The sequence below is a fragment of the Rhododendron vialii genome, chromosome 1a, assembly GCF_030253575.1.
Source record: "Rhododendron vialii isolate Sample 1 chromosome 1a, ASM3025357v1".
NCBI classification, from domain to species: domain Eukaryota; kingdom Viridiplantae; phylum Streptophyta; class Magnoliopsida; order Ericales; family Ericaceae; genus Rhododendron; species Rhododendron vialii.
The window spans coordinates 14,143,001-14,155,568 of record NC_080557.1 but is presented as its reverse complement, the minus strand read 5'-3'; the positions used below and the strand labels follow the sequence as shown (position 1 = coordinate 14,155,568).

Here is a 12,568-nt window from a genome sequence, read left to right as displayed (position 1 = left end):
TAAGGCTTCTCAAGGCCTGAAACCATCATCCAAGGCCTTCTTTTAACCAATAAATTGATTTTCTGAATTTTGGGCAAAAATGGGTGTAAACAGAACCATGAAAGAACGAGCATCAAAATGAGGAAGATGAAGACAGGGTGGGTGGTTTTCTTGATGAAATCCATGGCCAAAGATGAGGAAACCCATGATAATGAGGAGATGATCGCGAGGTAGTACCAGAAATTGAGGCTCGGCGAGACAGGGACCAACATTGGAGGAAGAAGCTGGTTCAAGGGGAGACAGAGAAATTGAAGGGTGGTACTCCGCGACAATTAATATTGCAGGACCATTACTTTTTGATTCAAAAATTGTATGTCTTTTTATAGTGGACTAAGCTTTGGAACCTAATGAGTAATTGCGACAAAGTTAGTCCAAACGTATTCAAGTTTATAGTCAAATACATAACCGAAATGTCAAAGCTATAAGCAATCAACAAACAAACAAGCAAAATAAAATATAAAACATAATGTGTCACCATTAGGTTATGTTAGGAAAAGTTTTTATTTTTCAGTTTTTTTGTTTTTGTTCTTGTTGGCTGGTTACACCTCAACTTGCTCCCCCTATAAATACCCCCATGGTTCTTCATTGCCAAGGGTTACAAGGTTACCAAGTTGACCAAAAAAAAGCTATCAAATCTTAACCCTAGTTCTCTCAAACTCTTCTACTATCACTCAAACAACCACTATACATCCATTTTTCAATCATCCAAAACCAAGTTCAAACTCTCTTTCAACCTCAAACATAGGTATAAACATTTACTATTTTTCGGTTTGATCTCTGAGGGGGGCTTGCAGGGCCAAGGCTGGTAATCTATACATGTCATGGTCCTAAAGCTGGCAAGGTTTCAAGTGTGATCATCACACCTGCGCACATCAGTCAGATGCTCGCATGCGCCACTACGTGGCTGCGCGTGCAGATCTGCGTGGGGACAGAGGTGTTGATCTTTTATGTTTTTATTGTCATATCAGACACTGTTGAGCATGGTAAAACCTGTTTTACTGCTTTCTTTGCTAAGATTGCTAGTAGTCTTTCAATATGCATGTCTGTTGTGTTGGAATACCCCTGGGTTGTTTCTGAACATGTCTCAGAGCCCAGGTATGCAACATCAAATACTGGAAGCCCGGTCAGAACAGGGGCACGCATGTCCTTGATCTACGCGCGCTGATGTAGCTTGGCTTCCCGTAGTTGGCTTTGCATGGGTAACTTGGCCTTTGGCCACTGTTTTATTCTCCACTCTGTTTATGGGGTGCATTTCAATTATTATTCATTCTGCCTATAGTTATTTGTCTTTATTTTACATATGGATTGTTTGGTTTGTCCTGGGTGAGCATGCTTAGCTCCGTAAACCTCGCCTTCAAATATAAGGTTGGAAAACCCCAAGTGTAGGGCTAGATCGTCGATAGCATAATAAACCGGTAAGACCGGGATGGAACCACAGGGATTCAGAGATAGCTTAAATGGATTGTAGGTTTTATAAGGTGAATTTCGGGGTTTAAGACGGCCAACTTGATTTTGTTTTAAATGGTGGAAATGCTAAAACGAAAGACTAAAAATGAGCTTTATAAACTAAAAGAGGCAAATTTAGGGATCTTCTTTCCCTTGACAAAGGCCGTTACCGGTTCTCAATTATAACTAAAGTGAGAATCACGACTGTGTGCTCACATTCGGAAGATTTAACTTTAACAATTACGTTTATCAAAAGTTGTGATTTATCGGAACTAAACCAACTTATTTTTGCTAAGGCAACTAATACGTAGGAGGCCACGAGCCCTCAGTACGCCGCTTGCCAAGACCAAAATGGCTAGGTTAGCTTAACTCTAAAAACCATGATTTTAAGCCCGAAGATTTCAAAACCAAATAGCCACCTAAGTCCTCGGAAAAGATTACCCCAAGACTTACCCAAGCGACTACTCACTCATAGCTAAAGCACAAAAGAAAGCATAAAAACGAGACATAATTTTTAACCGATGAAAACAAAAACAAACTTGATATTAAGGAAGATCCAAGCGGTAGCTACAACTTTAACACTTGAAAAATTAACAAACTACTTAAACTTACCAAAGTTCTTGAAGGATTTAACTAAAAAGCTTGAAAGACTTTAATGGAGGAAAATTAAAAAGATATTATGAGCTAGATACAAACAAGAGAGAAGATGGCCCTATTTATACAAAGTTGCCTCTCTCTCTCTCTCTCAACAAAATATCTCAAACATACTAAAAGTAATAAAATATCTGGCCGAAGGCTCGTGGTATCAATACTTATTATGCAGTGTATCGATACCACACTGCTAAGCTGAAATGGCCAATTTCCCCGTAAAGCTCTGGTATTGATACGGACTTAATCCGTATTGATACATCATTCTCTGCCTTCCCACGAAGCCAACGCGTATCGATACAACTTAAGGTTGTATCGATACCGGGAGCTTATCTCCAGGTCTTCAGGCCAGCCGTCAAAACTTGGCACCCATCGACCCCGAAGTTCACCTAACACCTCACGCCTTCGCTCTTGAGTCTTCACAGCAAAAGTTCCACTTGGCGCAGATACTTGAACTTTCTTGGGGGTTAACCTCGTGATCAAAACATGCCCTTTTCAAGACGTTTTACCTATAACACTAGACAAACTACCTTACGAGTAATATCGAATAAAAACGAAGAATTAGAAATAAAGACGCTACAATTTAAAGGACTAAAGCACCATGATCATACAATCTTGGGTGTTTATCAGAGCACTGGTCATTCCAGAGCCCAATGGGGGATAAAAACTAAAGACGTACTGTTGGAAGAAGTTTACACACACTCGTCAGTAATGGATGTGCGCGTGCAGGTGTGCTTCCATGCAGTGATCTCTGTGTAACAGATCAGTGCATGCAAGCTCGCCCCTATTTATGCCCACTTCCATTTTGAGCACTATGTTGGCTTATTGAAGTAGTATTTGGCTTTTATCTTGTTTATTGCTTACCGTCACTACAAGAAATTCAAGATCTTCCAACGGTTTTTTTCGCAACGGTTGAAAAAACCGTCGCTATAGATGGTGTATAGTAACGGTTTATAAAACGTTACTAAAAACAGGACTATAGCAACGGTTTTCGTGTGACCGTTAGTAGATTACAACACTATAGCAACGGTTTTCATTAACCGTTAGTAAAAACTGACCTATAGCAACGGTTTTCAATAACCGTTACTATAAGCTGGATTATAGCAACGGTTTTAAATAACCGTTACTATAAACTGGACTATAGCAACGGTTTTCATTAACCGTTAGTAGAATTTAATACCGCCAAAATCAATTTTCTTTCATGCGATCGGTTTTCCAAACCCGAACTAACGATCGAGACTGTTGATTTTATTTTTTCATTTGATTAAATCGTTCTCGTAGAAATTTGGCTCGATCAGATTTAGAAAATTTCTTTATCGATACACAATTTCATTAATAAAATGAGTTCTTTTGTCCGATAAGTGTGTAGCGATACTCGATTAACTTCATTCTTGAACATACTTTAGCCCCTTGACCGCGACACAATCATGATGATCGAGACCATTGCTTTTGTTAGGGCTATTTTTCCTAAATTTTTGTTGTGGTATTTTTTCCGGTATTGTTTATTTAACGTATTTTTTTAGCATTTTGTGGTAATTTTTGAAACTAATCTCATTTTGGGATTAATCATTCATCTTAATAAGAATAAAAAAAGTACTCTCTCCGTCCCTTATTTATAGTTCGGTATTCTATTTTGGGCTGTCCCTTAATAAGTGTCCATTTTGTAAAGTTAGTGGGTAAAAGTTGATGAATTGTCTATTTTGTCCCTAAAAGTATAGGGAGCCGATAATGCCACGAAGCATTTTTTTACTGCCACGACCATTAAATGCTGTCCTTGACAAATGGACTTCCTTGTCCTTTGCTTTCAAAAGTAGTCAGAGCCTTAATTTAACATTCCCAAATTGCCCTTTCCTAATTCTAAAAATGCCTGCCATTCTTCTAGCTATACAAAACGTCAAAAGTGAAGACCCCAAAGTCTTTTGACAATGACAGCTAAGCAAATCCAACCTTACATAAAAACTCGGCCTTTTCCGTGTTTCAATTTTTTTCTTTTATATTGTTTCCCACTTTTTTTTTCTTTGATTGGTATTGCCCCCACCCCTAATAAACAAACAGAAGATCAAAGGAGTCTCAATTTTAACTTTTCTGTTCAATTAAAAGAGAACAAACATATCACAATAGGAAAAATTTCATGAAAAACATCTCACAATAGGAAGGCTATTTTTTTTCACCAGAAACAACTAGTGTAGTCATTCATTCCAAATTCAGACTAAAATTCTGAAATCAAACCTCAAAAAACATTGCCCAACAAAGTATCAACTACTAGTACTTTTAAGCTCAAGAAAAACAGAAAATATCATCTCTCTTGAAAATATAATCCTAAGCACAATCCTCAAAAAAAAAAAAAAAACATTCCCCAATGAAATACCAAATTCCAGTGCTTTTAAGCTCAACAAAACAAAAATATCTCTCTCCTGGAAATAATGGAAGCCCATTTCAAAGACACATTCTTCAATTGAGCACTTCGTTTGTCTTCAAACCACAAAATTCATTACCTGCAATAATAAAATTCAGTTTAGTTGACTGATTTTAAAGAAATAGTACAACAAAAAAGTGTACAAAAAAAAAAAAAAAACACTTAACCTCAAGTCATCAATCCAACAAAAAGTAGTCGAGGGAAGTAGAAAGTGAATTTCTGCCGAGCACATCCACATTACTCTCGTTGTCTTCAAGAGTAACTATATGATCAGAATTCATGATATTTGCCTCACTTTTTCCCTTGCATGTTCGACTATTATGACCAACACATTTACAAATGCTACACTTTCTTGTTGCCTCCACAATCTCAAATTGTGAAGCGTTCCGCCTTGTAGAGGTGGTACCTTTCTTGGACCCCGATGGACGCCCTTTATGAGGTAGAATATTTGGCTCAAGAAGCAATGGAACAGATGGATTTATAAGTTGAGAAATTTGTTGCTGAACACATTCCTTTTGACTTTGAGGCCACTCTTGATATTTATCTTCTAAAACATGAACCAGCCTCTTGAATTCCCCCGCATTAGTTTCTCTAACATCAGGAACAACCAAATATCTTTTATCAATCCTCCACTGTGTGTGTATTTCATCAAGGGGTATTACCTTACCTTTCCAACCAATCATCTTATGCGCACAAGGAAGACCCATACTTGCCATGAAATGTCCTGTACATGTTGAACGCATTGTCCCATACTTGACCATTTCATATTGTTTAAGTAGTTCACCCAAAGCAAATGACGACACATTAGTGATAAGTTCCTTAAAAAAATAGATATCGCATTTGTGGGGTATTCGAATCCTTTCACTTGACAGTTGCGCCTTTATCTCATTAAACTCATTGTCAATTGCAAGGCATATCTTGATCTTTACTTGATGGAGATCACCGGTTGAAACTTGCAAATATTGTTTCAATTTTGCATGTGCACCTTCTGCTCTTGAAGAAACACGATTTCCAAAATGAGAACAATTTTCAGTCCATGCATGCACAAACCGCTCCTTGAATGGAAGCCATGTCTTTCTAATGTAACACAACACTTTTTCCTTCTCCCTGTACAATAGCTCAAATAATTTCCAAGCTTCGTTGAATGCTTGTTCATCTTGAGAGCTTATCACTTGGTTCCAAGTAGTCAAAAATGTGGTCCAGTTGTCTTGAGTTTCAAAGTAAGACTTGCAATTTGCCAAAATATTTTTCTCAATGTGCCACACACACAAGAGATGTACAGTTGATGGAAAAACCACTTGTATTGCATTCATCAAGGCCAATTCCCTATCCGACACAATCACAGAAGGATGGCATGTAGGACCCAATATCTTGCTGAAATTTTGCAAAGCCCAAATATAGTCTCCTTCTCCCTCCTTTGCCAAAAAGGCGAAACAAGAATAGAATGAACTATTAAAACTTGAAACTCCAATTATGTCAAGTAGTGGCATCTTGTACTTATTTGTCTTGTAAGTGCAATCCATCACAAAAACATTTGAATAGCTTTTGGTCATTGTGATTGAAGAAGGGTGTGCAAAAAAAAGATGCGTCAAATGCCCATTTTGGTCGTATGCAACATCAAAAATAAAATCACCTTGACAAAACTCTTCAAACAATGCCTGGATCACACTTCGCCCTGCTAAGTGTTCCTTTCGAAGTTTCACCTTCGTGTTGTAGATTGTTCTTGATATTGCTTGAAGCTTTGGATTCCTTTGTCTCAGTGAAGAAAGAATTTGGCGCGGTGGCACTCCCGATTTAGTCAGATCTTCAATGGTTGTAATCTCTTCTTGTGACAAATGACGGCAAGAGGGATGTCCAGACATGTCACTTGAGGGTTCATGATTGTGTGAGCTATTTTTTTCTTCAACCTCCCAAAATCCATCCTCTCGTCTCTTACAACGAATTTCAAAAGGACAATTTATGAGACGAGTTGCAGTTTTTCTTTGTCGATGCTCTATGGGAACCTTCCATTTATTTCGATAACAACCACCCCTATCACACCCAATGGTCAAATATTTATCCATTTTGGAATTTTTGATAGATATTGCATATCCTTGCATTGAGAAAAACTCTCGAAGAGTATCAAGTAGTTCATCACGAGACTGAAATTTCCAACCAAACTGTCCAACCAAATTGATTCCTTGTTGATCAATTTGATCACAGGAATTTCCACCAAGACTTTCAATACATTGGTCAATATCCATGATTATTCACAAAATCGACCTACATAAGAAAAATGTTTTAAAAAAGGATTATGGTATCTTATGATGACAAAGAAAGTTGAAGTACATGCATAAAGACGCACAAAAAATAAAGTTTACTTAAACATTTTTTTCACAACAATAAAGCCATAAATATGCATAAGAAAGGGAAAAAAGTCTCATAATGGACAAGTTTAGTATAGACCCAAAAAATTGGTACCCTATTCCCTTTGTATTCTGCCGCCCCTGGGGCAAGCTACCGGAGAATGTACCACGCCATCCCAAGTTCAGTACAGAATATGAATGGGCCACTAATAAAAGAAATAAATAGGTTTCTGTACACAAAAAAAGAAAAGAAAAAGAGAGTACTCCAGTAGAAAGTACTGCATACCTTGAATATGATAAGGGCTCCTGTCAATTTTGTACTCCTAAAACCCTAGCCATGGAGATGTCAAATCGAAGAGAAAGAAACAAAACGTAGAATAGGAATGGCAAAAGCCTGTTGAAAGGGGATACGTAACAATTACTCCATTTAGGAAAGAAAATCAATAAAAGGGCAATTTGGGAATATTAAATTAAGGCTCTGACTACTTTTGAGAGCAAAGGACAAGGAAGTCCATTTGTCAAGGACAGCATTTAATGGTCGTGGCAGTAAAAAAATGCTTCGTGGCATTATCGGCTCCCAAAGTATATTCCATTTTAAAAAGTAAGTGAGTAAAAGTGTAATGATGATGGGTAAGTAGGGAAAGTGGAGGAAAAAGTTGATGTGAAAGATATAATGATAATGTCTTTTTAATAAGTTGGAATTACGAAGCAGGACACTTAAAAAAGGGACGGAGGGAGTATAAAATTGTGGACCGAAGTTCAAAAAAATATCATATAAGATGACACTAAAGACAACAAATGTTAGTTGTTTGATATTTTTTTGCCCATATTGATTTTTTATGCTTTTAATTGGATTTTTATTTTATTTTTTAGACTCATCTCATAGAAATGACTTACCAATCAAAAAAATTTTGTGAATCTAACAAAAATTTAGAAAAGGTAAAATTAATATTGAAAAAAATATAGGAAAACAGAGATTTTTTTTTTTTTATGTACATGGTGCAAGTCAATTTAATTGAAGATGAGTGGATAATGGAACTATTTTTCTCACACAAGATATCATTTTTTGTAAATGAATATTACAAAATAAAACACCTCTCAAAATTATTATCCTTCTTTGCATCAATCTAAATAATTATAATTTCTGTTAAAAAAAACAATTATAATTAAATATAGTATCATATATGATTACATGCATACAGCCTTGTGCATTTATACCAATTTTAAAAGGTAATTATTGAACCTAGTGAAAAAAATGATATTAGTAAGTGTTTGTATAGTATAAACCGGATTTTAAAAAAAAAAATTAAAAAAATCCGGTTAGTATAGTATAAATATTAAAAGGTGTATAATTTTACACAAGTTATGGGCTAGCCCAGTTGGTTCGCGCGAGCGCACACGCGAGTTCGGCGGTTCGATTCTCAGGAGGAGCAAGATTATTTTGCCTGCCACGCGGGCTGACACGCGGGTGCCACGCTGCTGTCACGTCAGCACCACACGGCTGCCACGTCACACAGTGGTTGGCTTTTAAAAAAATAAAAACTGCCTTTAGCTTAGTAAAAAAAATAATAAAAATGAAAATTGCCTTTAGCAACGGTTATATGAACCGTTAGTAAAAAAAAATCTGTACCAACGCTTGTCAAAACCGTTGCTATACGTCTACAGCAACGGATATATTGCAACGGTTTGGCCAACGGTTCTCGAGCCGTTGGTATAGCCTAAACGGGTCTCTACCAACGGTTTTTGGGTTTTTTGGCGACGCTTTCGACCGTTGTTATAGAACGATTTTCTTGTAGTGCGTAACATGCTATCCATGCCATCGATACCATCCTGCAATTGTGTTACACCTTTAATCGCCATTAAATTGTTTCTCGCCCCTAAAGGGCTAAAGAATTGATTAATCAAACAGAATTACAAATGTTTTCGCAAATGCTTAAGTAGAGATCGATCTTCAGATTGGGCGAGAGAGGTGCCTTAAAATCCTTCTTCTCTCGTAACCTGACTCCCGAACCCATATATAGTTATGATGGACTGGTGCCTTCACTTTTTTGAAATCAAATAGCATAGAAAGCTTTTCAAGTTCGATTTCTTGGATGTCGGACCTTCAAACTCAAGTGGCACCTCTCAATTGAACGCTCGTCTGCACAGCACTCCCTCGATCCGCCTATTTTAAGGGCATGTTGCCCTCAATTACCAAATAAATAAACCGTTGGTAAGTACAAACCATTGCACAAAATAGATATTATAACTACTATTACCCTATTCTTCCATCAGCCAACGGTTTAATAGATTAAGTACTATGTCATTTGTGTTTCGTGCATCCAAAGGGTAAAAAAAAAGGCAAAAACCATGATAAGGGGAAAAACATAGTCATCTTGCACCAAAATCTGCATATATTTAATTTTGTTATTCTTGCTCTAAAAATAAGCGTATCTTTTATTGTAACAACAGTACTTTAAAAAAAAAAAATAAAGCTAAGCGAACTAACCATAAATAAAATACACAACGGTCATCTACCAAAAAGAAAAAAAGAAACCATAATATTCACTTGTTTCACAACAATCTCCAAAAAAAAAAAAAAAAAATCCTAATAGGCCAAAAAAATTAAACAATTAACACTAGATACATTTAATTATTAGACCAACGAACATAGACAGATGCTAATACCCTAGTTTTATGAGTGTAGGAGAACTCACCCTTGACCCGCAGGGCCTAATTTAGATGGAGCTAGGAAGAGGTCATCAACCTATCCTGAACAAGATTTGGCAGTCTTGGTTGACTTGTAAAACTTTCAAGTTATAGCTTTCGTACGTTATAAAGCCCAAAAGGCAATCTAAGAGGGTGTGAATTCGAATTCCGAATCGGACGCACTATATGTCTAGGCAAAATTGTAAAAAGTTTTAGGGATCGTCTTTGAGGCGGTTCCATCTACCTCCGATTCTCTAATCCGATACCCAATTGGATCCACTCCAATACCGCTCTGCTTACTCTTATATACTACTAGCGCATGCCCGTGCCTGAAGGCACGGCTCCGAATCGGTGGGCAAAAAATTATTCTTGAATATCCCTTTAACCTCTTTAACACAAAGACAAAAAACACTCAAACATAACATCCTCTTTCACTCATCAATATAACGGTTATCTAGCAAAAAGAAACCATAATATTCACTTGTTTTACAACAATCTCCAAAAAAAAAAAATCCAAATAGGCCAAAAAGTTAAACAATTAACATTAGATACATTTAATTATTAGACCAACTAGCATGACCGTTGCGAACACCCTAGTCTTATAAGTGTAGGAGAACTCACCCATGCCCACACGGCCTAATTTAGATGGAGCTAGGAAGAGGTCATCAACCTATCCTAAACAAGATTTGGCAGTCTTTGTTGACTTGTAAAGCTCACGGAAGCCTTTGTTGACTTGTAAAACTCACAAGTTATAGCTTCCGTACGTTGTAAAGCCCAAAAGGCAAATCCAAGAGGGTGTGAATTCGACTTCCGAATCAGACGCACTATACGTCTAAGGCAAAATTGTAAAAGGTTTTAGGGATCGGCTCGGAGGCGGCTCCATCTACCTCCGATTCTCTAATCAGATACCCAATTGGATCCACCCCAACCCCGCTCTGCTTACTCTTATATATTATTCGCGTGTCTATGCCTGAAGACACAGTTCCGAATCGGTCAAAAAATTATTCTTGAATATCCCTCTAACCTCTTTAATGCAAAGGCAAAAAAAACTCAACATAGCATCCTCCTTCAGGTCCCGTTCCGGTTTACCGTCCTTTTCTAAAAGTTTTTTGTTTGAATTTTTAAAATCAAATATAATAAAAATGAAAAATAATTTTTTCATTTTTTTTGCACCATATAAAAGATCTCAATAAGATTTATCAAACAAGATCCATATTGGTAGAAAAATTATTTGAGTAGGTACATGATTTTTGAGCTTGAAATTGCCGTTTTTTTCAAAAATTACTTTTTCTATAAACTGGAACGGGGCCACTCATCAATACTGTTAAAAAAAAACTCAAAATAGTTCAGTTTTTTTTTTCCTCGAAGAAACACATAGAAGAATTGTGTGTATTCTAAAGAATTTATAAAATTGTTTGTTATACTCCCCTCCGTCCATTTTTAAGTGTTCTATATTCCATTTTGGGTTGTTTCTAAATAAGTGTCCTTTTGTAATGTTAGTGGGTAGAAGTTAGTACATTTCTATTTTACCCCTAAAAGTATATTCCTTTTTTTAAAAGTTGATGAGTAAAAGTATAATGATGATGTCTTTATAGAGAATAAATATGAAAATTAATATTTTGGAGGTACAATTATGTTGACTCATAAAACTGCATGAAAGTCAAATTGGGACATTTAAAAAGAGACGGAGGGAGTATCTTTTTATAAATTGCAAGAAAAGGTATAACCTATTTGCTTGAAGAAGCTCTCAAATAGCTTATTATAAATTTAATGTCTAGTCCTTAAAATATAGTAGCTATTTTAGTTTTAACAAATTCCAGCAAAATAATGACAAACAAAAGTAAAAATATTTTTAATTACAATGATTTTAGAATTCGAACAAGCATCTACACCAAACAACTAATACATAACTTCTACATATATTTACAGAAACACAGTCCATGCATAATATACGAAAATTAACTAATTATATATTGATAGTTATAGTGAAAATCTATATGATAAAACAGAGCGATTTTCTTTAAAAATGTCTAGGCATACAAACAAAGAAGCATCTATAGCCATTTGATCGTACTTTCGGATAAGGTTATAGCCGTCGGATTGAATGAATATTTCCTATTATATACATCTTCATTTAAAAGGTTATAAGCTTAAAAAACTAGTAATTTATACATGCTAGCAAACAGGGCAACAATCATATAAAAGGAAGAAGGAAAGACTCTTACGAAAACCATATATAGGATAAGATCCGACTCTTCTCCGATCGTACTTTTTTGGACCGGAGGGAATAGTTCACATTGCAATCGTTCATTGGTATAATCAATGGTTCGTATTTATTTAAAACTCTACCATGAAAGATGAAGAGTTAACTTTCTCACTGAAGAGTTTTTGAACAAATCTCAACCATTCACTGCAGCAAATGCATGGTCATAATGTGGACGGTCCCTTCTACTAATCCAAAAGTACGATAGGAGAGGATCCATTTCCTACAGGATAAGGATCGTCATACATATAATGAGAAAAGAGAGAAGAAAAAATCTGAAAGACAGCATCACATGCACGCCCAATACTTAAGGATGGATTGGAGGAGAACGAAGGTCGGGATTTGGGGATGAGACTAAGATTGATGGATTTCCGTTAGGTTGTGAGCTCTCTCCGGTCACCGAACTCCAAGATGGTATCAATGATAGTGCAAATTCGTATGTTGGGGAGAGGGTAGTTGAAGGTACAAATCTTAATTTCGAAATTCAAAATTCTAGTTCCAGGGTTGTGGAGTCAGTGGTGGGTGATACTTGTTCCGATTCAGTTTATGGTGTTGGGGAAAGCAATTTGACCTTGGAAGATGGCGAAATTATAGCAGAGAATCTAACTCCATTGTTGGGAGTTGATACAGCTAGCAATTCATGATTCTACTTCGGATGTTGAGGAGTTTGATAAAGGATTTTGGAATCTTTCAGAAGTGGCCGCTTTCTTAAATCAAACGGAT

At 36.4% G+C, this 12,568-nt stretch overlaps 1 protein-coding gene across 1 annotated transcript; it reads right to left on the bottom strand.

The window, feature by feature from the left end:
* Positions 1-4,725: 4,725 nt before the first annotated feature.
* On the bottom strand, positions 4,726-6,792 carry LOC131328476 (PKS-NRPS hybrid synthetase cheA-like). Its single transcript, XM_058361421.1, has one exon. It carries the CDS (start codon positions 6,790-6,792, stop codon positions 4,726-4,728), a length of 2,067 nt encoding a protein of 688 aa, XP_058217404.1.
* Between the last annotated feature and the right edge of the window lie 5,776 nt (positions 6,793-12,568).

Bases quoted from the DNA above. Each gene is read 5' to 3' on its own strand.
- LOC131328476 (XM_058361421.1), bottom strand. From the start codon at position 6,792: ATGGATATTGACCAATGTATTGAAAGTCTTGGTGGAAATTCCTGTGAT.